The sequence below is a fragment of the Rhinopithecus roxellana genome, chromosome 10, assembly GCF_007565055.1.
Source record: "Rhinopithecus roxellana isolate Shanxi Qingling chromosome 10, ASM756505v1, whole genome shotgun sequence".
Lineage (NCBI taxonomy): Eukaryota > Metazoa > Chordata > Mammalia > Primates > Cercopithecidae > Rhinopithecus > Rhinopithecus roxellana.
In genome coordinates, this window is record NC_044558.1 from 94,442,492 (window position 1) to 94,469,588 (window position 27,097).

General features: G+C 52.9%; 1 protein-coding gene across 3 annotated transcripts in view; it reads right to left on the minus strand.

Moving 5' to 3' along the window:
- SH2B3 (SH2B adaptor protein 3) overlaps nucleotides 1–27,097 on the minus strand; it is a 45,829-nt gene that overhangs the window by 8,645 nt on the left and 10,087 nt on the right. For all 3 annotated transcript variants that reach the window (XM_030939956.1, XM_030939955.1, XM_010378983.2), the window contains exon 2: nucleotides 24,542–25,300. In XM_030939956.1, the coding sequence (XP_030795816.1) occupies nucleotides 24,542–25,273 (732 nt within the window). In that variant the 5' untranslated portion in view covers nucleotides 25,274–25,300. The remainder of the gene's footprint in view (nucleotides 1–24,541; nucleotides 25,301–27,097) is intronic.

Below are 27,097 nucleotides of genomic sequence, written 5' to 3' on the forward strand. Positions count from 1 at the left end.
ACTGGTTTTTCCCTCAGGCATCCAGCAGAGTGACTGGCCAGGCCCTCATGGAGCATCCACCCTAGCAAGGGCTGAGACAGGCAAATCGGGGCAGGGCAGGGTTGCACACACCAGTCAAAGGCCAGAGCTCTGGTGGCATGACCATACCTGCGTGGAGAGCAAGGCTGATGGCACAGCCTCCTCTGGTGAGATAGCAGGAAGAGGCACAGGTGAGGCTGCCACAGCAGCCCCCAGAAGCCACCATGGGGTTTCAGGGCTGTGGGAATCAGCTTGAGCTTTTTCTAAGGTCAGGAAGCTCATAACAGGAGCAGGCCTGCTGGCTGGCCCCCTCCTGGGATGCTGGAGGGCAGGACACAGGATAGCATCTGACACACCCCAGCAGCAAGGGCCAGGCCCAGACCAGCGTTGGGGAGAGACCACCTTCCCCCGGGAACCCCCAGGCCACAGTAGCTCCCTGGTGGTCCTATCTCCCCCAGGGCCTTTTGAGCCCACGTTCATCTGTGTACAGCAGCAGTGGGACAGGCCTCAGTCAACCCTCCAGCACCAGCCACGCCTCTGCCACACCCATGCCCTCAAGGAGGCATCTGGCAGCCTGGGCCTAGCTCTGCAGGTAGTTAGAGGAGCCCTAGCTCTACCACTCACTACCTTTGAAACCTTGGGCAGGACATTAACTGGAGGTTCAGTTTGCTTTCAGTAATAGGGGGCCCGTAAGTAGGTCCTGTTGACCTTCTTACTGGAGGAGGAGAAGAAGAGGGTCTGAAAAGGCGCAGAGCAAATTCCAGATCCTGTCCTGGATGGCTGAATCCCTCACCTCAGCTCAGAACCTGAAGTGGATGCTGCCAGGATGGATGAATGAATGAATGAGCATTATTATGAAAAATACTTAATCCAAGCTTACTGTCTGGTATCAAAAAGTTAACCTGCTTGGGAAGCTGAGGCAGGAGAACTCCTTGAACCTGGGAGACAGAGGTTGCAGTGAGCCGAGATCACGCCACTGTACTCTAGACTGGTCGACAGAGTGAGACCCTGTCTTAAAAAAAAACAAAAGATGCCTTGCCTCCTTCCAAAAATGATTTTAGTCAGGTTAGAGACACCCAGAAAGAGCCGGGAGGGAGATAACTGCTATAAGACAGATAAGAGTCCTTCTTGCCACAGACTTGTCTCTGAGCTTCCTGGCAGCCAATGCAAAGAAAGATTCTCCGAGAAAGGACAGTCATTTTTGGACAGAGAATGCTGCTGCTTAGCTCCATTAAAGACTCTGAGAAGTCCTGCAGCAGAGAAACCTATTGAACCCATACATTACCCAAACTTTGACCTCATTCATAGACCTTATTCCCATCCCAAGGTAATAAGGGATTTAGGTGAGGAAGGTCCTCACCTTGCAAACTCTTCCTAAACATGGTGCCTCTCAGCCATCCTCTGGGCAGCATCAAGACTGAGCCTAGTTGCTAAAAGCCACCCAGTTTCCTGCCCAGAAATACGTCAGGGCTGCAGAACCACCATGCAGCAGTTCCACCACCTTGAGGTTTGGGACAGTCAGTCCTGTGCTTGAGTCCCAACTCTGCCTTCTCTTCCATAGATAAGTGACTCACCTCTCCTAGTCTCAGTCTCCAGTGTTTGTTTTGTTTGTTTGTTTTTAAGAGATAGGGTCTTGCTCTGTGGCCCAGGCTGGCTCACTGCAGCCTCAAACTCCTGGGGGCTCAGGTGAGCCTCCTGCCTTGGCCTCTTAGGTAGCTGGGATTACAGATACATGCCACCACACGTGGCTGATTATTTTCTTGTAGAGAGAGAGGGAGGGAGGATCTCGCTATGTTGTCCAGGCTGGTCTCAAACTCCTGGCTCAAGTGATCCTTCTGCCTCAGCCTCCCAAAGTGAGTCTCCATGCTTATGTGTGTATGTGTGTGTGTGTGTGTGTTGTTTTTGAGGCAAGGTCCCTCTCTGTTGCCCAGGCTAGAGTCTAGTGGCGCATACTGGCTCACTGCAGCCTTGACCTCCTGGGCTCAAGCAAGAGTGCATTTTCTAAGGTGGGATAATAATGCCACTACCCTCCCCTGAGAATATGAGCATAGTGTGTGCAAAAGAGTTCCCGGGGGGGTATGGAAGGCTATCAGGGGAATGGTAGGGCAGGGAGGAGCACAGGGCCTTAGGAGCTCAGTCTTAGGAGAGACTTGGGAGCAAGAAGGCCCCTCCCTGCGCAGCCCTCCTGAGTTGTCACTCCCCTGCTCCCATGCACCAGAGGCTCAAGAAGGCCTCCCTCCTCCTTTTCCATCTTTGGGTCTTGGCCAGGCATAGAGTAAGGGGCAATAGTGTTTACTGAATATTCTACAAAGTGGAGATGGTGGAGAAGAAGGCATTGGAGGTTAAGGGAATAGCAAGAGCCAACACCCAGAGGGCAGAAGGCACAGCCCCAGGCTAGAAGACAACAGGGGCTTGACTGGCTGGAAATGACGCTCACAGACCCCACATCGCCCTTTAGTGAGCATCTGCTGTGTGCTGGGCATTGGAACCTCGGTGACCCGCCAGCAGTTTCCAGATTGTGGAATTCACAGGCCAGCAACATTTCAAGTTTTCCAAGAGGAAGTCACAGAAATGAGTATCACATCATCAAGGAAAGGACACCACGAAACCAAGTAGGAAGGTCACGGTTCCGGAGCAAAGGACAATCCTGGGCATCATGGTCAGTGAGATTTACGAAGGAGAAGCCTCACAACCCTGCCCCAGGCCATCTCTGTGCAAGCAGGTGTGTGAGCCTCACATGGCCTCCTGTGCCTTCACCCACTTCACAGATGAGAAGGCTCAGAGACCTTCAAGGGGGAGTGAACACCGCACAGGATGCTTCTATGACCTGCTGGCACAGGACATCTGGAAGGGAACCTGGAATCTGCATTTTAACATGGGTGGCTTCTGAGCTGGCTGGGGTCTGAAGGAGGTCAAGAGAACTGGGCAGGAAGGCCACTGTCCCCCATTTTCCCCCAGATGACAGAGAGCCACAGAAGACTTGCAGGAGCGGAGGCACGACCCATCTCTCAAAGGCAGAAAGTGGTGGCTGCTGGGAGCCGAGCAGCCAGGATTCCAGTCCCGGACAACCGCTGGGGGAAAAGGGTATTCACAAGGACTCCCAGTGAGGAGAGAGGAGCCAGACTAGAAAACAGTGTGACACCTGGGCCCCCTGAAAGTTGGACAGCATCAAAAACGCATCAGTCCCATCAGACTATGCCCAAGTCTGTCCAGAATTAGCTATTTCCACCTGCAGTACACTGTTCCAGCCTCCCTCCTCTGCTGAAAACTCCCCTGCGGCTACAGGAGGCTGAAGCAGCGAGGTCAAGGCTGCCGTGAACTATGATGGTGCCACTGCACTCCAGCCTGGACAACAGAGCAAAATCCCATCTCAAAAGAAAACTCCTGGCCAGGCGCAATGACTCACGCTTGTAATCCCAACACTTTGGGAGGCCGAGGCGGGCAGATCACAAGATCAGGAGTTCAAGACCAGCCTGGCCAATATGGTAAAACCCTGTCTCTATTAAAAAATACAAAAATTAGGCCAGGTGCCGTGGCTCACGCCTGTAATCCCAGCACTTTAGAAGGCCGAGGCAGGCCGATCACCTGAGGTCAGGGGTTACAGACCAGCCTGACCAACATGGAGAAACCCAGTCTCTACTAAAAATACAAAATTAGCCAGGTGTGGTGGCACATGCCTGTAATCCCAGCTGCTTGGGAGGCTGAGGCAGGAGAATCGCTTGAACCCAGGAGGCAGAGGTTGCGGTGAGCCGAGATCATGCCATTGCACTCCAGCCTGGGCAACAAATGTGAAACTCCATCTCGAAGAAAAAAATATACATACAAAAATTAGTCGGGCATGGTGGCAGGTGCCTGTAGTCCCAGCTACTTGGGAGGCTGAGGCAGGAGAATCACTGGAACCCGGGAGGCAGAGGTTGCAGTGAGCCAAGATCGCACCACTGCACTGCACTGCAGCCTGGGCAACAGAGCAAGACTGTCTCAAAAAAGAAAAAAATTCCCCTGTGGTCCCCATCTGAGAGAGCCCCGTTACCTCCTCAGCCTCTTGGGCCTCCCTCCCTCCCTCTGATCCAGCCACACCGGCCTCCACTCTTCTTCAGTGTACCAAGGGTGCTCTGGGCCTGTGCATCTGCTGTGCCCTCAGAGAGGCAACTCCCCCGACAGTTTCACAAATGTGACTGCTGTTCAAAGTGTCATCTCCTCAGGGAGGCCCTCCCTGACCACAGTATCTAAATCCCCAGTCGCAGAAGCCCCTTCACTTCCTTCCCTGCCTGTTGTCCTATGAGCTAGTCTTGCACATTCCTTGATGCAGGTCTCTACCTTGACTTGGCTTTGCTCACATGGTGTCCTTGGCCACAAGCCAGTGCCTGCTAGGTGGTGGGTGCTCAACATTAATCATAGGCCTTTTGCTGGCCAAGCATCCTTTGTGCTGGGTAATGGGGGGCATAGGGGATGATGGCCCCTACTGCCATACCCCACTCCAGCCAGTGAAGACCATGAGTGATAGGGATGCTACAAGCCAGTGCTATCAGGGCTGGAGTGGGCCTCCCAGGACCCCTCCAGCTGGCCGGGGAAGAAGGCAGGCTGAAAGGCAGGTGCAGGTGTGTCAGCCCCCTGACCTCCCCGCAAGGGCACCATCAGGAGCCCCCATACTACAGACTCTGGGAGGCAAAATCACGCAGTACCCCAGCCACAGGGAAGAGCCAAGTGGAGCCAGGGCTCCAACCCTCATCTGCCCACCTCCAGCCCCAACACCCCCAACACCTGGTCTCCCTCCAGCCGCCTTCTCACCCACACCTTCTCCCGCCACCCAGCCCCTGCATTTGTGATGCCCTGTCTGACCCAAACTGCATGTCCCAGCAGAGAAAACCTCCCCTCCTCCAGGGAGCCTTCCCTGACCACTAAGTCATGGTTAGTGCAATTCCTGTGCCTCTCCCTCAGCACTGAACTTATCGGGCCGGCCATGGTTTCCTGATGACGCAGCTGCCTCCACCATCTGACTGCGAGAGTCCGTCTCAGGGTTGGGGTAGGCACCAAACCTTGCTCCCAGCTGAGGCCCAGCCCTGGGGCAGGTCCAGAGGAGGTACTTGGAGGGTTTGGCAGGTGGATGGATGGATGAGCACTTGGGTAGGTACCTGGGACCCCCAAGCTCTCAAGTGCCTGGGAAGCAGAGGGAGGTATGGGGTGTGATGGGTGATCTCAGCTCCCTTTTCCCCGGCTCCTTGGGGGGCAAACTGAAGGCAGTGAGCCAGTTCCAGCAACTGAATCAGTGTGAGAACTGTAGGCCACAGAGCGCTTCTCTGCTATGCCCCCACCAGGACCCCAAGCCCGGCCCCTCCTTCACAGATCCTTCAAATGCTGGACCCCAATCAAATCACTTTGGCCCGCTGTGCTTCAGTTTCCTCACCTGTAAAATGGAGATGATAATGGAACCCAGTCCTTGGACGTGTGCAACTGGAGCCTGCTTGCTGCCCTCAACATCCAGTGGGCCCAGTCCACAGGGCAGCGGCTTGTAGACCCCTACCTCCCGGTTCATTATGGGCCAGATCCCCCCTTGGTCTGCACCCTGCTGCCTCAGGCCCCCTCTCCCCACAGGGGAGGAGGAAAGAGAAGGGAGAAGCTTCCAGAAAAGCCACATGGATCAAGTCAGCTTTCCCCCTTTCCTGGCAAGAGCCCCTGGTACCAGAAACAGAAACCTCCCCTTGCTTCCCAGACATTTGAGGGCTTTGGGGGTCCCAGGCCCCCACCCAAGTGCTCATCCGTCCATCACCTGGCAAATCCTCCAAGCACCTCCTCTGGGCCCAACCCAGGGCTGGGCCCCCACTGGGAGCAAGGCTTGGTGCCCACCCCAACCCTGAGAGGAATTCTCCCAGTCAGATGGTGGAGGCAGACACAGACAAAGTGAGTGTGACACCCCCAAATACAGAAGCCCTGTTGAGAGTCAGATCCCTCCTCCAGCCAGGCGGCACCCCAGCTCACACTGACTGACTGAGTGTGGTGTGGGCAACAGGACACACACCAGCTTGCTTTTCCCACGTGTGTGTGTGTGTGTGTGTGTGTGTGTGTGTGTGTGTGTGTGTGTGTGTGTGTGTGTGTGTGTGTGTGTGGCGGGAGGGGAACGGGGGGAGTGATTAGCCAGAGATGCTGGGACAGACAGGACTTGGGGACCTGTCTAAAACCCCACCCAGAGTGAATTCCCCCTCAGTTCCCATCACGGTCTTCCTGCATAGAATCACAGGGACACAGACACAAAGACCCCTCTCAGAGAGACAGCGACCACCCCTCCCCACCCCAAAACAGAATCATGATGGCAAGGACACAGAGCCCCTTTCAGAAGCTCGAGTGGCCTCCCTACAGCAACAGACACCCAGAGGAAGACCTTCACGCAGGGAAAGACAGCCCCCACCACACCTGCTTCCAGACCAGCCCCGAGTCCCCAGCAGCGACACGGTCCCCTCCTCAGATGTGGGTGCCGACTCCACCAGGTGGTCAAGGGTGGAGGGACCAGTTACACACGGCCCCTGCAGCCTGCTGTGAGGATGGTGGGACACTTCCGCGCTCGGGTCTGCCGTGGTGGGGCTATGCACAAGGCCTGGGAGCAGTGGCTTATGAGGGATGATGCCTGGAAAGCCCTACACTCCCCACCCCGCAGTGGGCACCTTCCCCATCGCTCATCCCAGTACATGGACAGGAAGTCCAGGCCCCATCCAGCCCACTTGGGAGGAATGTCCTGGGATGGGCCTTGCAGGGGGCAGGATGGAAGGAGGGGAGCCACACTCCCAGGGCCTTTTCCCTCCACACCTTCACTCAAGCCGTACCCTCCGCACAGGGCACCATTCTGGCCAAACCGCTGGGCTTTCAAGTGCCAAATAAGGACAACTGTCAGGCACCGGGAGCTGCACTACAGTGACGGCCAGCGGGCCAGCACACGGCACAAGGCATGCAGCGGCTTCCCTCCACCCGCCCTGTCCCAGCAGGCCTGAGCCACTTCTGAGGACAGGATGGCATCTCTGGGCAGCACTCAGCTCCATACACAGCAGAGCCACCAGACCCCACTCCAGGCCTGGTCCCAGTGCACCTCCCCTGCTGCATGCCAGCTGCCATCAGCCCACACCTCGCACGACCACATCCTGCTCCCAGCTATCCCTGTAGGAATCCTTCCTGCCGCCACTGTGGCCAGCCTGGCTAAGCCCAGCACCCCTGCCCTTGGCCACACCTTTTTCAGGTGACACCTTCTGCTCCTGGCCACCACAAGGCCATGGATGCCCCAAACGACGAGTGCTGGCCTCCAGACAGAAGGGAGAGCAAGCAGCTCCCTTGGCAGGGAGGGGGCGAACCCGGCTCCCTGCAGTGGTTGGGGGTTGTTCACGCCCGTAATGAGCACTTTGGGAGGTCAAGATGGGCAGATCACTTGAGGTCAGGAGTTCGAGACCAGCCTGGCCAACACGGTGAAACCCTGTCTCTACTAAAAACTCAGAAATTAGCCGGGCATGGTGGCGCATGTGCAGTCCCAGCTACTCAGGAGGCTGAGGCACGGGAATCATCTGAACCTGGGCGGCGGAAGTTGCAGTGAGCTGAGATTGTGCTGCTGCACTCCAGCCTGGGCTACTTCAAGACGCCCTCTCAAAAACAAACAAAAACCACCAGTGAGGACCGCAGCCAGGCCCCGCATCTGTGATGATCACCGACAGTATCATGAGGCCCCAGGGCTGGGTCTGTTGTAGCACACACCAGCGGGGCCAGGTCCCCAGGCTTGAATGAGGCACTGATGGCCCAGCTCCCCGCCACAAAGCCAGGACCAGCTCGGGGAAGCCCTGGCCAAGCATATGCTCTGCGCCGGGTGTGGGTGGAAAAAGATGTGGTTAAGAAACAACAAAAAACCTCTGTCGCCCATCTCGGGTGGGGGGAGTGCACCAGAGGAGAGGGGACTCGTCACCACCAAGATCCCCAAAGCCCCAGACGACGGTAGCGACTGCCTGCCTTCGAAGAACGATGATTCAGAAGAAGAGGTGAGAGCAAGGGCTTCTGGGGCGGAGGGGCTCCCAGCCAGCTGTCACAGCCAGGCCACGTCCTCCTCCAGCCACGGCACAGCACCAGGAATCCCACGTCCTTCTGAGCTCTGCCTGGTATGAACTCTCATTACTATCATTTTAGCTCCTATTTACTGAGCGCTTACCATGTTACAGGCCTTGACACACAGCCTCTCACTGACATCACAAAACAACAGGAAATCACACCAGCCACACATAACAAAAGCCAGCTGGATTAAATAATTAAAAGTGAAAAAGGAAACCAAGACAGAACTAGAATAAAACCTAAGTAATTATCTGATCCTGGGTGGGGAAAGGCCTTTTTAAGGTTTAAAAAAAAAAAACAAAAACAAAGAATAAAACCGTAAAGGAAAAGATCACTGGATTTTACTGCCTGGAACTTGCAAACCCCCATAGGTCGAGAAATGCAGGAACAAAATTGAGAAGTCAAATTGGAAACCAGGGAAATGTTTGCAACATGGGACAGAGCTAATATCCATGCCACGTAGTGTTCACAAATCAAGAAAAAGGCAGGCAGTGCAGGAGACAAACATGCTGAGTAAATAGTCTGATAAATCACAAGAAATGTGTATGACCAAGGAACAGAAGAGAAACAGTCGAACTCCACGGGGACAGAAAGATCAGTGGTTGCCAGGGGCTGCAGGCAGGGCATTTTGGGACTGACTGCTCTGAGTTTTTTTTCTAGGGTGATAGAAACGTTCTGGATTAGATAGTGGTGATCACTGCACAATTGTTTAAATATACTAAAAGCCAATGCATTGTACACTTTAAATAAGTGAATTTTATGGTATATGAATCATATCTCAACTTTTAACAAAGAGAAATGGTCATACTTAGGATAAGATAACCACTTTTCATCCAGAAGGTGGCAAAGGTTTTTAAAATAATACCCAGTGCTGGCACCACTGGTGACGAGAAGATATATGGGTATAACCTTTCTGGAAGCCTACTCGAAAATAATGTATCAAAAGAACAAGAAATGGCTATTAGGCGGATGAAAAGATGCTCAAAACCATTTTCCACTGGGGAGATGCAAATCAAAACCACACTGAGGCTAAACCCGGTAGCTCACACCTGTAATCCCAGCATTTTGGGAGGCTGAGGTGGGAGGATTGCGTGAGTCCAGGTGTTCGAGATCAGCCTGGGAAATATGGTGAAACCCCAGCTCTTCAAAAAACAAAAGCAAAACAAAACAAAAAACCACATCAGCGTAGTGTAGTGAAAAACAAAAATTAGCCGAGTGTGGTGGTGTGTGCCTGTAATCCTAGCTACTCAAGAGGCTGAGGTGGGAGGATCACTTGAGCCCAAGAGTTTGAGGCTGCAGTGAGCTGAGATAGTGCCACTGCACTCCAGCCTGTGTGACAGAACAAGACCCCATTTAATAAAAAAACAAAACAAAAAAACACCACACTGAGATACTACTTCACACCCTTTAAGATGGCTAGGATGGCTATAATCAAGAAGACAGACAATAACAAATGTTGGCAAGGACGTGGAGAAATTGGAGTCCTCATGAAATGATGATGGGAATATAAAATGGTGCAGCTGCTTCAGAAAACAGGTTGGCAGTCATATTTATTTTATATACAGACATTTATTGTACATATACACACACACACACACACACACATATATATATATATATATATTTTTTTTTTTTTTTTTTTTTTTTTTTGAGTCAGAGTCTCATTCCAGCCCAGGCTGGAATGCAATGGCACGATCTTGGCTCGCTGCAGCCTCCGCCTCCTGGGTTCAAGCGATTATTCTGCCTCAGTCTCCGAGTAACTGGGATTAAAGGCATCCACCACCAAGCCCCGCTACTTTTTGTATTTTTAGTAGAGACAGGGTTTCACCATGTTGGCCAGGCTGGTCTCGAACTCCTGACATCAAGTGATTCACCTACCTTAGCCTCCCAAAGTGCTGGGATTACCGGTGTGAGCCACCACGCCCAGCCCAATGTAATTAAACATAGAATTACTATATGCCCCAGCAATTCCACTCCCAAGAGAAATGAAAACACAGATCCATACAAAAACTTGTCCACAAATGTTCATAGCAGCATTATTCATAACAGCCAGAAAGTGGAGATAACCTGATGTCTATCAGGTGATAAATAAGCAAAATGTGGCAAGTCCATACAATGGAGTATTTTTCAGCCATAAAAAGGAACAAAATACATGCTATAACCTCAGTGAACCTCGAAAACATGATGCTAAGTGAAAGAAGCCAGACACAAAAGGCTGCATAGTCTATGATTCCATGTATGTGAAATGTCCAGAATAGGCAAATCCCTGGAGACAGAAAGGAGATGACTGGTTGCCAGGGGCTGGGGAGGGAGGTACGGGGAGTGACTGTTCATGGGTACAAGGTTTCCTTTTTTGATGATGAAAATGTTCTAAAATTAGATTATGGTGAGGGTTGCACAACTCTATAAATATACTAAAAACCAATAAATTACATGCTTTACACAAGCGAATTTTATGGTTTGTAAATTATATCTCAATAAAGCTTTGAGAGCAAGAACGGATCAGAAGTGCTTATAAAAACCTTGACCCAGCACTCCCCTTCTAGGAACTGAGCAGAAGAAAATCATCAGAAATGGGCGCCAAGACTGACATAAGGTGTTCATCCCAGGGTCATCTATACCAGCAAAAAAGTTAGAAATGGGCTGGGCACGGTGGCTGTAATCCCAGCACTTTGGGAAGCTGAGGCAGGCAGGTCACCTGAGGTCAGGAGTTTGAGACCAGCCTGGCCAACATGGTGAAACCCCGCCTCTACTAAAAATACAAAAATTAGCCAGGTGTGGTGGCACACGCCTGTAATCCTGGCTACACAGGAGGCTGAGGCACAAGAATTGCTTGAACCTGGGAGGTGGGAAAAAAAAAAAAGAATACAGAAAAATGTTCAGGGCACATAATGAAAAAAGCAGGTGACCAAATAGCATGAGGAATGCCAGGCCTGCAAAGGCTGAAGTTTTTGTCCACAAGCTCCTCCCTGCAAAGGGCTCCAGACAGAATTGTGCAAAAAGTAATCCCTTCCCAGCAACTGCTGAAGGAATTGGAATTTGGGGGTGGAGGCAAAGTTAAAGACAGAAGAGGCTGGGTGTGGTGGTGGCTCATGCCTGTAATCCCAGAACTTTGGGAGACCCAGGCGGAAGGACTGCTTGAGCCTAGGAGTTTAAGACCAGCCTAGGCAACATAGTAAGACTCTGTCTCTACAAAAAAACTTAAAAATTAGCAGGGCATGGTATCCTGCTAATGTCTATGCTAATAGCAGCATTAAACAGTCCTAGCTACTTGGGAGGCTAAGGTGGGAAGATCACTTGAGCCCAGGAGGTTGAGGATGCAGTGAGCCAAGATGGCACCACTGCACTCCAGTCTGGGGGACAGAGTGAGAGCCGGTCTCAAAAACAAAACAAAAATGACGATAATGACATCTACCAAATGGAAATGCTGGTTCTCTATGGGTAGTGAGATTGTGGGAGGTTTTTCTGGTACTGGTTTTTTTTTTTTTTTTTTCTTTAAATAGTTTCTGCCATGAGCTTTATTAATTGAAAAAGCAAAATAAAAAACATTAGAACTCAGACATGGAGGTCCTCGGCAAGTTAGAGACAGTTTCCTAGATTACATGGGGTACTCAGATGAAGACAGGGCAGGGCCCCCTTCCAGGTGGTTCCCTAGAGAGAGGTTTCTATCTCCTCCTACAGTGTTGCCTCTGCATGTAGAGCTGAGGTCAGGGTACAAGTCAGGCATGGGGTGGGGAGTCCCAGGCAGCAGCCACAGCGAGGGAGGTCCAGAGGCCAGGTGGCCCTTAATCGCCCTGATGTACGCTGTCACCCAGTGGTTCCAGAGGCCAAACAGTGGGCAGGGGCCACAGCCTTCTCCTCAACTCAGAGGGGAGATAGGAAAAAGGGGGTATGGGGCCCCAGAAAGGAAGCTGAGGTGGCCCCTCCTGCACTGGGGGAGGAAGCCCCCCCGCTGGGCCAGCACTCGGAGACCTCTTCTAGCACATTCAGTTTCCTTTCCCATTCACAAAGAAGTGGGTGGGGGATTTCCAGCAGCACCAGTGGGGCCAGCCAGGGGTTCCCATGGGGAGCAGCCAGGCTGCTGCCCATCCTGGGGAGGGACCCTGGGGACCTACCTGTGGGATGTGGTAGCCTCCTTCCCCTTTTTCCACCCTTCAGGGTAGGAACACATCATGCCGCCTCCTCCCTAAGCCTGCATTTGGCTCAAAACAACCCACTAAGGCAAGTGCTGGCATCCCATTTTCTGTAATGAGCCATGGAGGCTCAGAGAGGCCAAGTTCTCGGCCCAGAGCCACACAGCAAGGATACAAGAGCCAAGATCTGAACCTGTCCCTGTCCATCTGCCTTTCTCCAGCGTCTACCTTTCGCCCCTAGACCCTGACCCTGACCCTCCAAGCCCACAGCCCTGACTCCACAATGGTCTCATCTCAACACCAGCCCCACAAACAAAACAAAAAAATACCACACCAACTTCCAAGAAGCCAGTAAGAGCAGCCAGGCCTGGTGAGCAGGACCGGGTGGGTACGGACCATAATAACTTAATTACCCGCTCCCCGCCCGCCCTGTTGGATTCAGGGCACTTTCTAGGTTGTGGATTCGCAGAATTTGAGCTGAAAGGAAGCACCCGATACCATCTACCCCCGTGGTTTCAGCGCGGTCGGGGGGGTTCTTCTAAGCGGCAAAGCACTTTTTCAAAAACGATTTTGCATGGAACCCCAATAAGGGGGCAGATGGGGCGGCAATGTGTGTGGCTGGGGCCGCGGGAGCCCTGCCCAACCCCCTCCTCCTTCCCCAGCACTCCCAGAAGGCCACTGCCCCAAGCACCCACTTCATAGCTCAGAGAGGACTGGGACCTACCCCAGTCACATGGCAGCCCACGACACAGTGACAATGGGACCTCCATTCCTACCCCAGGAGCCTCTGTCCCTGGTCCCCCAGGAGAGGTGGGCCCGGGAAAAAATCGGCTTCTTAAGCCTCTGTGCCCGCTAACCTGAGCTCTGTCTGACTGCCAAGACGAGGGCTCAGTCTGCCCTGCCTGCGGGGATACAGGCTCAGTCCGACGGTGGAGAGTGGGTGCTCTCTCTCTGCCTGTTCTGGGGCCTCAACACAAACCCCATGCCCCTGGTGCCCCTGGCCTTGGCAGATCCACCAGGGACTCTCATTTCCTGCCTTGGCCACCTCTCAGTTCTGGGCCCTCGGGCAAGTTTCTGTGCCTCTCTGTGCCTAGTTTTCTTGGCTGTGAGATGGCTTCATCACTGTCCCCACCTCCGGGGTTTGTGGTAAGGATTCCATGGGATGTGGCGGACACAGTGCCTGTCACATGGAAACCAATTAATAAAATCTGGCTGGGCGCGGTAGCTCCCGCCTGTAATCCTAGCACTTTGGGAGGCCAAGGCAGATGGATAGCTTGAGGCCAGGAGTTCAAGACCAGCCTGGCCAACATGGCGAAACCGCATCTCTACTAATAATACAAAAAAATTAGCTGAGTATGTTGGTGGGCGCCTGTAATGCCAGCTGCTCGGGAGGCTGAGGCAGGAGAATTGCTTGAACCCTGGAGGCAGCAGTTGCAGTGAGCCGAGATCACACCACTGTGCTCTAACCTGGGTGCTCTGTCTCTAAATAAATCAATAATAAATAAAAACGACAACGCCAGTGATGCCTGCAGCAGCGAAGGCTTGCTGGGCACTGGCTGTGTTGGGCACAGCTCTAAGTGCTTCCCAGACAGCACTCAGTTGATCCTGGGGTGGGAGCCATCATTCAGCTATTTTTACTTGAGGAAACTGAGGCACAGGGAGGGCAAAGTGCCTTCCTTCCCCTGGGTCACAAGGTTCAGAAAGGCAGGGGCAGGCCAGGCCCGCGCCTGTCAGAGCCCGAGGCGGCGCCCCTCCTGCGGCCGCTTCCTGCCACTGGCCCTCCTCCTCCTCTTCCTCCTCCTCCTCCTCGCACTCCTGCCCCGAGAGGAAACCGCCAGGCCTCCGGCGGACGTCCCTTTCTTTCTGCTTCCTCTTTCCCACACCCGGAGGCATGGGGGTGGCTCCCTGCATCCCCCGGCCCAGGCTCTGGGTCCGAGCTCCACTCCTGTAGCCTCCCCAGGCCTCAGTTTCCTCTTCTTTAAAGGAGGTTTAAGGGTGGTGCTGCCTGGAAGACTCACGGCAAGGACGGATGGGCACAGCCCTCCTGTGCCCAGGCGGGGTCACGGCCCACCCAGAGGGAGCTGCCCACCTGAGCCTCTGCCTCCCCTGCAGACCCAGGCGTGCCCAGCAACTGAGGCCCCCAAGGGCTGGGTCACTCATCGGAGACCCGGGCTCCTGTGCTATCTCTGGGGGGACTTTGTGCTCCCAAAATCAAGGTCAGAGTGGCCTTGTTCCAGGGCTTCTGGGTGCCCCAAATGTCTCCTGCCAGGAGGGTGGGCCCGAGGCTGCCCCTCACCTGCCCAGTTGGTGATTACCGTAGCCTGCCCCCCATGACACTTCCCATTTTACAGACTTCCCATTTTACAGAAAACTGAGGCCTAGCAAGGCCAAGTCACTCACCAGGGACACCTGGCTCGAAAGAGGATGAGTGGGGATGGCTCTGAAGCACATTTGCCCCTGAGTCGCAGCCACTCCCACTCAGACCACTGCCTCCTGGGCACTCAGGCCTGTGATGCAGCGGGGGGCTCAGGGCTGAGGGCTAAATCCCCCTGAGGCATCCCCCAGCCCCTCTTCTACCCCTTCTCCAATCTGGGCATCAGAGGCCATGGATGGGATGTGCCAGGCAGAGTCCTCCATGCCAGGTGAGGGGCACTGGCCAGCCCCTTCCAGGCCTCAGTGTCTGCATCTGTAAAATGGCAGCATTGGATAAAATGGCCACAGGAGCTTTTCCTAGTCCGAGAGCCCAAAACAGGTGCCCCTACCCATGCAGGGCCCCAGTTAACAGCACCATCAATAATACTGACAGTAAGTCCTTCTAAAGACTCACTGCTCACAGGGGCAGCCAATTGCCCAGGTTCCAAGCCCCTCTCGGCCACAGGGGCTGTGAGACCTTGGGAAAGCCACCTAAGCTCTCTCAGACCTAGTCTCCCCATCTGTGAAATGGGCCTAATGGTGCAGCTACCCCTCACATGGCTGCTGTGAAGATAAAAGGAAGCCAGGTCAGTAAAGTGCTTGGTGTATAAGGAAAGCCCAATAAATGGTGGCTTAAAGGGCATTTATCAACAGCTAGAACTCCATCATGTCCTCCACTGTACAGATGAGGGAAACTGAGGTTCAACCTCCAGAACCACCAGGGCTAGCAGGACTTCAAGACCATCTCAGCCAACCCATGCCTGGGCATATATGGAAACTGAGGCCCGGCAGGCTGGGTATGCTACATTTGAAATGGGAGCCCCATCTCCCCAGGAAGGTCTGGGGCCCAAGGCCAGCTACTCCAGTCTAGCAGCTGCTTCTGGAATCTTTCCCTCAGGGTCTCTGCTGTCACCTCCCCGTCAGGCTCTCCCGCTGAACCAGCAGCAGCACAGGCCAGGCTGGGACCCTCTCCAATGCCGGCCTGGCACCACCAGATCCTCTGATTTTTTTTTTTTTTTTTTTTTTTTTTTTCTGAGACGGAGTCTTGCTCTGTCACCCAGGCTGGAGTGTAGTGGCGCAATCTCAGCTCACTGCAACCTCCGCCTCCTGGGCTCAAGCGATTCTCCTGCCTCAGCCTCCCGAGTAGCTGGGATTACAGGCACGTGCACCGCACCCAGCTAATTTTGTATTTTTAGTAGAGACTGGGTTTCACCATGTTGGCCAGGCTGGTCTTGAACTCCTGACTTCAAGTGATCCATCCACCTTGGCCTCCCAAAGTTCTGGGATTACAGGCATGAGCCACCGCGCCCAGCTGATCCCCTGATTTCATAAGAGAAACCAGAAGTCTGGATTCTGTGAAATCTCTCCACTTTAGGTTATAAATGTGGCAACCAGTACAATTTCCTTTTCTGGTAACTGCCAGGTAAGATGCGCACTTCAGGTCCAGCCCAGCCTGGAGCTGGCATTATACACTCTCTGGTTTGAACCAGTTCAGCAGGTGGCCAGGGACTTGGGGTTAGGGGACCCTTGGGATCAAAGGTTCCCGTCTCAGGGTTCAGATCCCCTTCACTTCACAAACCCAAGCAAGTAAGTCTCTGTGCTTGTCCCAGTGCCTCAATTTCCTCATCTGTCAAATGGGTCAGTGAACTCCAGCTCATGGGAAGGTCAAAGAATTTAGGGCAACGCCTGGCACGCAGAGGCACATATTCAGGGCCATGAATGTTGGGGCTCAGAAAACACCCCAAAGAAAGGTGCTGTGGCGTGCTAAGTACTTGAACTAAAGAAGACCAGAAGGGCTCAGAAGGGGCCCTCAGAAGCAAAGTCTCTCTGACCTTCTTCTGCCTTCCTGTCTCTCTCACCCTCCCTTCTCCCCTGAAGCGAGTTATAGAAACTAGGCGGCTGGGCACAGTGGCTCACGCCTGTAATCCCAACACTGGGAGGCCAAGGCAGGAGGATAACTTGAGGCCAGGAGTTCGAGGCCAGCCTGGGCAACATAGCAAATCCCCATCTCTCTTACAAAAAGAAAAGGAAGGGAAGGGGAGGGGAGGGGAGGGAAAGAGAAAGAGAGAGAGAGTGTGTGTGAGAGAGAGAGAGAGAGAAAGAGAGAGAGAGAAAGAGAAAGAGAGAGAAAGAAAGAAAAGAAAGAAAAACGGTACCAGAATTCTTCCTCAAGGTGGGTCATATTTATTTCTGAAAGCCAGAAATAAAACCTGGAACTGGCCGGGCGCGGTGGCTCAAGCCTGTAATCCCAGCACTTTGGGAGTCCGAGACTGGCGGATCGCGAGGTCAGGAGATCGAGACCATCCTGGCTAACATGGTGAAACCCCGTCTCTACTAAAAAAAAAAATACAAAAAAACCAGCCGGGCGAGGTGGCGGGCGCCTGTAGTCCCAGCTACTCGGGAGGCTGAGGCAGGAGAATGGCGTAAACCCGGGAGACGGAGCTAGCAATGAGCTGAGATCTGGCCACTGCACTCCAGCCTGGGTGACAGAGCGAGACTCCATCTCAAAAAAAAAAAAAAACAAAAAACAAAATTTGGAACTACAACTCTAAACCTCCCCTACCTTCCTGGGTAGGAGTCATCCACAAAGAAATTCTCCAACCTACCTTGTCTGAGGGAGGCAGGCTGTAAGTTCCTATACCGGGAGGAAGGAACGCCATGCAGAGGCCAAGAGGAATGGGAGCAGGTAGGCCTTGCTGGGACCCCGCCTCCGTCTAGCTCAGTAGATCATACCCTTTCGTTCCAATTCCATTTTTATGCAGCTATCCCTGCTCCATCAAACCTAAACACCAGACAGACCATTTCCTGGGGTCTTTCGGTCTTCATTCTTGGAGGCTCCGTGTCACATAAAACTTTGATTCAATAACTTTGTGATGCTTTTCTCTTGCTGACCTGTCTTGTTGCAAGAGTATCAGCCGTGACCCCGATGATGGCTGATGAAAGGCATGTCACCTTCCCCCCACATAAACACACTCCTCCCCTGTCCTCGCCCTGCCTCGGGCTCAGCAGTGCCCAGGGGAGGGAGGTCTTCATAAGAAATCATGCCATACTCTCCCATCGCTGGCCTGAGCTGGGAGACCACAGGTAGCCTGGAGGGTCCCTCTCACCCACTCCCACCCCCAGGTGGCCCAGGCAAGTGTCTCAGGCCCTCTAAGCCTAAATCCTCCAATTGTTCCCACTGCCCTTCGTGTAAAATCTAAAGTCCCCACGGTGGCCCACAAGGGCCCCCATAGTCCAGCTCTACCACCTTTGTAGTCTCACCCCTCTTGCTCCCTCGAACCCTAGGATGCCTGGCTATTACCAGCCCCAGGGAAGGCAGCTCCCTCCCACCTGCCAAGGGCCCATGCTGCCCTCCTGCAGTGGCCACTGAGACCAGAGAAAGCTGGGACTTCTCTCCCCTTCTCCTGACCTTGGAAAATACAGACATCTCCTCCACCGCACCCCCACCCCCAGCAGGCTGTGGCCTTTCCCTTGCACACCCCTGGTCCCAGAATGCTCTCTTCCAGGGCAGCCCTCACAGTGCCCCTGGAGGTGCTGTACCATCACCCTGCTCCACAGGCCTGGGGTCACAGGTCAGGGGCGGAGCTGCGGCCCAACTGCAGGTGAGGCTCACCTGTGGGCTGGGCCCACCTGGCCTCAGACTTCTGGGCAGCTGCCTTCTCTTGGCTCTCCCCCTCCAAAGCCTCTTACAGCCCTGGGCAGCAGGGCCTCCTCCAGGCTGCCACTGGGATTACATCTGCTCCCTCTCCTGCGGGGCACCCTTTAAGTGACAGACCGCAGGTGCGAATCCAAAGCTTAAGCCTTTCGCCACCATGCACTGGTTGTCAGAACTTTCTTATCCTTTTGTTTAAAACTGTTCCCAGAGCCAACCCCTAGGTCAGAGGTCAGGGGTCACAGTTGACTACCTGACAGGTACATGCAAAATTTGTGGTCTGAGCACCCTCAGCCCAACGCCTGAACACAGATTCACTGAGGGGATGCTCTGGAACCGCCCGGACTATTCCACCTGATGCTCCGAGGGGCTAGGAGAAGCCTCTCCAGGGCTGCTTGCTTTGCAGGCAACACCCCGGGCCCCGCAGCAACCGCCAAGCCTGTGACAGAGCCCCAGGCAGCCAGGGCTAAGGCAAAGCCCTCTGGGACCTCCCTGGTTCCCTGGATTGGGAAAAGCCCTGGGGAATCTGATGGGGCCCTACCATCAGGGCTCACAGAGAACAGGAGTCTTGGGGATGCCTTCCCCTGAGGGCCCAGCCAGCACTGGAAATAAACCCAGGCTCTCCGCACGAAGTCAAAACCATAACAAACCACAACAACCATGGCAACAACAAAGCAGCACTCATGGAGTGCTCCCAGCGCCAGGCACGCGGCACATGTGCTCTCCCCGCCAAGATATACACAGCCCTATGGAATAGGAACTGAGTACCCTCCAGTGTATACAGGGGGAAACTGAGTCTCAGAAAGGTGATGCCACTTGTCCCAGAGCTGAGAAAGCAGCTCATTCATTATTCAAACCCAGGGCCAGCTGGCTCCCGACACCTGGTCTTCCAAAATTATTTTTATTTTTTATATATTTACTTACTTTTTTGAGACGGAGTTTCGCGCGTCACCTAGGCTAGAGTGCAGTGGTGTGATCTCGGCTCACTGCAACCTCTGCCTCCCGGGTTCAAGTGATTCTCCTGCCTCAGCCTCCCAAGTAGTTGGGACTACAGGCATGCGCTACGACCCCCGGCTAATTTTGTATTTTCAGTAGAGACAGGGTTTCACCATGTTGGTCAGGCTGGTCTCGAACTCCTGACCTCAGGTGATCCGCCTGCCTCAGCCTCCCAAAGTGCTGGGATTATAGGCATGAGCCACACGCTTGGCCACCAAGATAATTTTTAGTAGAGATGGGGTTTCACCATGTTGGCCAGGTGGGTCTCGAACTCCCAATCTCAGGTAATCTGCCTCAGTCTCCCTAAGTGCTGGGATTACTGGCATGAGCCACCACGCCCAGCCACAGAAGTTGTTTTTCAAAGTTAAGAACTCCAGCCCCGCACGGTGGCTCACGCCTGTAATCCTAGCACTTTGGGAGGCCGAGGCGGGCGGATCACAAGGTCAGGAGATTGAAACCATCCTGGCTAACACGGTGAAACCCCGTCTCTACTAAAAATACAAAAAATTAGCCAGGCATGGTGGCGGGCACCTGTAGTCCCAGCAACCCAAGAGGCTGAGGCAAGAGAATAGCATGAACCCGGGAGGCAGAGCTGGCAGTGAACCAAGACCGCACCATTGCACTCCAGCCTGGGCAACAGAGCGAGACTCTGTCTCCAAAAAAAAAAAAAGAACCCCACAGTGTTGCACGGATAAGATCATGTATTGAGACCGTTATTTGTCTTTCATGGTGTCACAGCCTCGAGATTTTAAACAAATGATGAGAAAACCGTTTTTATCTGTGCTTGCGTTTTCCCAACAGCTTCTGATTGTGCTTGGAATAAAACACTAAGTCCTCCCGTTCCCAGTGTCCTCCACCCACATGTACTTCCCTGCTCCCCATCTCCCTCTCTGTGCTCCCACCACACCAGCCTCTTCATATTGTCCTTTCTTCAAAACATGCTAAACACATTCTCTACTCTGGGTCTCTGCCTATGCTGTTCCTTCTGCTTGGAAGGCCCAGTGATTTACTTAGGATGAAAGTAAGTGATTTACTTAGGATTTACTTAGGATGAAAAGTGTCCTCCTGGCCAGGCGTGGTGTTCTTGCACCTGTAATCCCAGCACTTTGGGGGCCAAGGCGGACAGATCACCTGAGGTCAGGAGTTCAAGACCGGCCTGGCCAACATGGCAAAAACCCATTTCTACTAAAAATATAAAAAATTAGCCAGGCATGGTAGCATGCGCCTGTAATCCCAGCTACTCAGGAGGCTGAAGCAGAAGAATCACTTGAACCCAGGAGGCAGAGGTTGCAGTGAGCCGAGCTCACACCATTGCACTCCAGCCTGGGCAACAGAGCGAGACTCCGTCTCAAACAAAACAAAACAAAACAAAAAAAACTGCTTTTCTTGAAAAGCGAGCCCATAAAGGTAGGAAATGACGTTTAAAATGCAAAGAAATTGTCCAAAATATATAACGACTTTTACAAATCAATTTTAAAAAGGATAGACAGACAATAAAAACATGTACTTCACAAATGACCAAATTCCAGTGGCCAATAAACATATGAAAAGGTGCTTAACCTCTGTGAGCCATCGAGGAAATGCAAAGTAAAGCCACCTTGGGATCCGGGAACACACCCACCAGTGACTCAACACCAAGCACCTGGCCAACACCGTGAAACCCCGTCTCTACTAAAAATACAAAAATCAGCTGGGTGTGGTGGCGCACGCCTGTAATCCCAGCTACTGGGGGGCTGAGGCAGGAGAATCAGCTTGAACCCGGGAGGTGGAGCCCATATTGTGCCACTGCACTCCAGCCTGGACAACAGAGCGAGACTGTCTCAAAAACAAAACAAAAAACAAAAAAAACCCACCAAGTGCTCAAGTGCTGGCGGGAGAAGCGGAACCACCCAGAACTCTCGCTCACTGCTGGTGGGACACAAAATGGTGCAGCTGCTTTGGGAAAAGTCTGGCAATTTCTCTAAAGTAAATATGCACCTACTCTATGACTGAGCAATGCCACTTCTAGGAATCCACCTGAGAGAAACGAAAGGACATGTGTTCATACTTAGACCTAGATGCAAACTTCATAACAGCCTTATTCATAAATCAAAATAGAAACAACCCAAATATTCATCAGAGGATGGGATAAATCAGTTGTGGGACATGAAGACATCTGTGCAATGGAATCTATTCAGTACTCAAAAGAAACAAACCAGGCTGGGCACAGTGGTGCATGCCAGTAATCCCAGCACTTTGGGAGGTCAAAGTGGGGAGATCGTTTGAGCCCAGGAGTTCAAGACCAACATTGGCAACATGGTGAAATCCCATCTCCCCAAAAAATACAAAAGTTAGCCGGGTGTGGTGGCATGCACCTGTGGTCCCAGCTACTCAGGAGGCTGAGGTGGGAGGACTGCTTGAGCCCAGGAGGACAGGAGGTACAGGATGCAGTGAGCTGAGATCGAGCCACTGCACTCCAGCTGGGTGACAGAGCGAGATCCTGTCTCAAAAAAAAAAAAAAAAAAGGGCCGGGCGCGGTGGCTCAAGCCTGTAATCCCAGCACTTTGGGAGGCCGAGACGGGCGGATCACGAGGTCAGGAGATCAAGACCATCCTGGCTAACACAGTGAAACCCCGTCTCTACTAAAAAATACAAAAAACTAGCCGGGCGTGGTGGCGGGCGCCTGTAGTCCCAGCTACTCGGGAGGCTGAGGCAGGAGAATGGCGTAAACCCGGGAGGCGGAGCTTGCAGTGAGCTGAGATCCGGCCACTGCACTCCAGCGTGGGCGACAGAGCGAGACTGTCTCAAAAAAAAAAAAAAAAAAAAAAAGGAAGACACCATTGACAAGATTGACAAGTATGATCAATCTCTAAAACATTATGCTGAGTAAACGGAGCCAGACATAAAAGGCAGCCTATTTATTAGCTGGGAGTGGTGGCACGTGACTGTGATCCCAGCTACTGGGGAGGCTGAGGCACGAAGATAACCTGAGGCTGGGAGGTTGAGGCTACAATGAGCCATGATCACACCACTGCACTCCAGCCTAGGCGACACAGTGAGACCCTGTCTCAAAATAAATAATAAAATAAAACAAAGGCAACCAACTGCATGATTCCACTCATGACATTCAAGAACAGAGAAATCGAACCTCTGGTGATAAGAGGCGGTATGTATGGGGGTATGGGGCAGTGGTCTGGGGGAGGCATGAAGGAGCCCTCTGGGGTGCTTGTCACCTGCATTGCACACACACGGAAACACAGAGCTTCAGATGTGTTTCATACTTCACATACTTTCAGGTCTGCATGTTACGCCACAGTCAAGTTTGAAAAGTTTACTTTCAAAGGATTCTTGGATGACTCTCCCAAACCACCAAACCGGGACCCCTCAGTTATCCTCCCAGAGACCCTACTGCTTTTCCTTTAGAACACAATTTACCAGTTTTAACTCCATGTTCATTTGTGGGTTTATTTCCTCAAGAGCCTCCACTAGACCGCCTGGTCCCCTAGAATGTGCCTAACACATAGTAGGTGCTCCATAAATATCTGTCGAATGAATGAAAGAGTAACCGTAAGTTTCCTCCACCCCCATCGTGAGCCCCTCAGGGCCAGTATCACATAGGTTTTGCTCATGCTCTAGAGTAAGACCCTACCATGTAACAGGATCCCAAAGAGAGAGCAATTAGATGAAAGCTATATGGTCCTGTCATGCATACCTGAGTCAAAGATGGAGCCTGTCAGGTGAGTAGAACACAGTGCATTTCAGCCTCAACAGCACAGTAGGAATTAAGCCAGCTGTGAAGGAAAAGAACTTTTTTTTTTTTGAGACAGAGTCTCGCTCTGTCACCCAGGCTGTAGTGCTGTGGCGCGATCTTGGCTCACTGCAGCCTTGACCTCCTGGGCTCAAGTGATCCTCCCACCATAGCCTCCAGAGTAGCTGGTACCACAGGCGTACACCACTATGCCCAGCTAATTTTCGTATTTTTTGTAGCAATGGGGTTTCGCCAAAGGACAAATTTTTTTTTAACTTGCAAAACATCACCAAGGCACAGGAGGTGCAGAGAAATTCTCTGATGGTTTTGAGCCCTCTGGAAATAAAATACCAATCTGTCAACACCAGTCCGAGTCAGGGTTTTCAAGGATCTCAGAGTGACCTGCTACCAGTCCATATGACACCCAAATGGGAAGCCAAAAAGGTGTCCCTGGACATTGTACAAAATCCTTGACTGGTACTCCTCAAAACTCCCAAGGCTATCAACAATAGAGGGTTGGAAACTATTACAGCCAACAGGCCCCTAAGGAGACGTAACGACTAAACTTCATGTGGTGTCCTGGGTGGCGAGCTGGAACAGAAAGGGACATTAGAGGAAAACTGGCAAAGCCAAAGGAACAGTGGCATTTAGCTACAACCAATGTACACAGCAGCATAAGATGTGAACCTTCGGTGAAGCTGGGTACCATGTGTAAAGGAACACTACTATCTTTGCAACTTCCCTGTAAGTCTAAAATTTTTTTTTTTTTTTTGAGACCGAGTCTCACTCTGTCACCAAGGCTGGACTACAATGGTGTGATCTTGGTTCACTGTAACCTTCCCTCCCAGGTTCAAGTGATTCTCCTGCCTCAGCCTCTCAAGTAGCTGGGATTATAGGCGTGCGCCACTGTGCCCAGCTAATTTTTTATATTTTTAGTAGAGACAGGGATTCACTATGTTGCCCAGGCTGGTCTTGAACCCCTGGCCTCAAATGATTTGCCCACCTTGGCCTCCTAAAGTGCTGGGGTTACAGGCATGACCCACTGCACCTGGCCTGTAAATCTAAAATTCGAAAATAAAAAGTTCTTTTTTATTTTATTTATTTAGAGACAGGGTCTACTCTGTCACCCAGGCTTGGAGTGGGGTAGCATGATCACGGCTCACTGCAGCCTCCACCTCCTGGGCTCAAGTCATTCTCCCTTCTCAGCCTCCTGAGCAGCTGGGACCACAGGCACGCACCACCACACCTGGCTAATTTTTTATAGAGATAGGGTCTCGCTAAGCTGCCCAAGCTGGTCTCAAAGTCCTGGGCTCAAGCGATCCTCCTGCCTCGGCCTCCCAAAGTGCTGGGATTACAGGCATGAGCCATTGCACTTGGCCTAAAAGTTCTTTTTTAAGAGGGCCTAGTTCCCTCTGGGCACTCTGTGGCCACCAGCTGAAAAGCCATCACACCTCCCCAGCCGGCGCTCTCCCCAGGGTGAAGGCGAAGGGCGCAGCACGGTGCGCAACCCCGCGAGCAGGGCTTACTTACCTTGGGTGGGTCGAAGAGCTCCAGCACGCGGTCGGGGCCATCGGGGCCTGGCGCCCGGCGCAGAGCCAGCCTACCACGCTGCCAGCGTGCCCCGCTGTCCATGGAGGCCTCGTCGGCCAGGCTGTAGCGCAGCGCCGCCTCCTTCAGCGCCTCGGGTGGCGGCTCCCGGGCCAGGCTCCAGGGCAGGAGCTTCTTGGCCAGGCCGGGCCGGGAGGGGGTCTCAGCAGCCTCTCCGGGGGTCCCGAGGGCGGCAGCGGTGTGGGCCGCTGGCAGTTCCCCTGCCGAGCGGCGGCGGAAGATGTGGCGGAGGCTGCGGCGAAAGTGCTGGAAGGAGCAGGGCCCGGGCGGCCGCGGCGGGGCCAGTTCCTCAGAGCTGCGGGCCTTGGGCAGGCCAGGGGCGGCGAGGCCGGGGCCTGGCTCTGGGGACGCCTCGGCCTTGGCGGGGGGCCCACGGCCTGTGTCCCGGTAGTCGCGGCCCGGCGCGCGGCCGTCACGCACCTCCCGGCAGAAGTAGCGCTGGAAGAGGTCGGTGAACTGCAGCGACACCAGCTCGGCACGCAGCGGCGCGTGCTGCGGATGCTCACGAGCGAACAGCCAGTACTGGCGGGCCAGCTCCCGGGCCGCCGCCACAGCGTGCAGCTCACAGAACTCGCTCCAGCCCCGCGGGGCCGGCGCCAGGGAGGCCGAGGGCGGGGAGGAGGCCGAGGAGGGCTGCAGGGCAGGCCCGTTCATGGTGGAGACCCAGGTGGTGCGGCGGGGCTGAAAGACATGTGGGTGGGGGGCGACAAGGAGTGAGCAGGTGGGCAAGCAGGTGACGGCCCGTCACACACCGTGCACCACAGCAGAAATCCGACACGACCTAACACCCAATGCTGGTGAAGATGCAGGGAAACACACACTCTCCTACCAAGTGGCATTCTGTAAGGGGCATGGCCAACTTGGGAAAATTGATTCTAGACTCTGGAATCTTGCTTTTGAAGGACAAAAACTGTATGATCATCTCAATAGATGCAGAGAGAGTATTTGACAAAATTCAACATAACTTTATTATAAAAACTTTCAACAAATGATATGTTGTACTTAACACACTGAAGACCCTATATAAAGGCTGAGTTCGGAGGCTCACGCCTGTAATCCCAGCACTTTGGGAGGCTGAGGCAGGAGGATCGCTTGAGCCCAGTTTGAGACCAGCCTGGGCAACATGGCAAAAGCCCATCTCTCCAAAAAGACAAACATAAAAATGAGTTCACATTGTAGCACACGCACCTGTAGTCCTAACTACTTGGGAGCCTGAGGAAGTCAGGGCTGCAGTAAGCCATGATCAGCCATTGAACTCCAGCCCAGGCAACAGAATGAGACCCTGTCTCAAAAAATAAATAAATAAATAAAATAAAGACCCTACATGATAAGCACACAGCTAACATTGCACTTAATGGTGAAAAGTTGACAACTTTTCCTTTAAGGCCAGGGATGAGAAAAGGATGCCCACTCTGGTCACTTCTATTTAACACAGTACTGACAGTCCTAGCCAGAGCAATTAGGCTCTAGGAATCCCACTTTTAAGTATTCAAGAGAAACACTTGCTCCCTGCTACATATTTCCTGCCGCAACGTTTATAATGGGGAAAAACTCTAAGAGACAACCTAAATGCCCACCAGTTGGAGACTGGTGAAAGAATCTGGCCCATCTATAGGCTGGAAGACTCTGCAGCAGGGGGAAAGGGTGAGGAAGACCCACGCCACCACCTCTGGGAGAGCTCCAGGGCTATTCACTAAGTGAAAAAGCAAACAGCAGAACAAGACACGCTAGACGATCCCATTTACATGAACATACATAAAACCAAACTACTAACGTTTATGTGTACACAAACATTTTGTAAATGGTGGGCAAGAAAGGTCTGGCAGAAACAAACCCATCCTGAAACAGTGGGTATTTCTGGGGAGGAATCAGAACTGGGGTGTGGGGATGGTGGGGATGGCGGGGAAGTAACCAAGAAGCTTGTTACTGCTTATCTCTAGCAACAATGGCTGAGAACACAGATTCTGGAATGTGGATTCAAATCCCAGCACCAGCCAGACGTGGTGGCTCATGCCTGTAATCCCAGCACTTTGGGAGGCCCAGGTGGGTGGATTACTTGAGTTCAGGAGGTAGAGACCAGCCCGGCCAACATGGTGAAACCCCATCTCTACTGAAAATACAAAAATTAGCTGGCTGTGGTGGCACATACCTGTAGTCCCGCTACTCAGGAGGCTGGGGCGGGAGAAATGCTTGAATCCGGAGGCGGAGGTTGCAGTGAGCTGAGATGGTGCCACTGCACTCCAGCCTGGGTTACAGAGCAAGACCCTGTCTCAAAAAAAAAAAAAAAAAAAACCCAGCAACCACTACTTACTGGTTATGGGACCTTAAGTGACTTATGTGACTACTCTCTGCCTCAGTTTCCCCATCTGTAAGAGGGGAACCATGATCATGACTACTTCATAGGCATATTATAAGCATGAATTGATAGACGTAAAGCCCTAGAACGTAGAAAGTGCTTAATAAAGACTGGCTGCTATT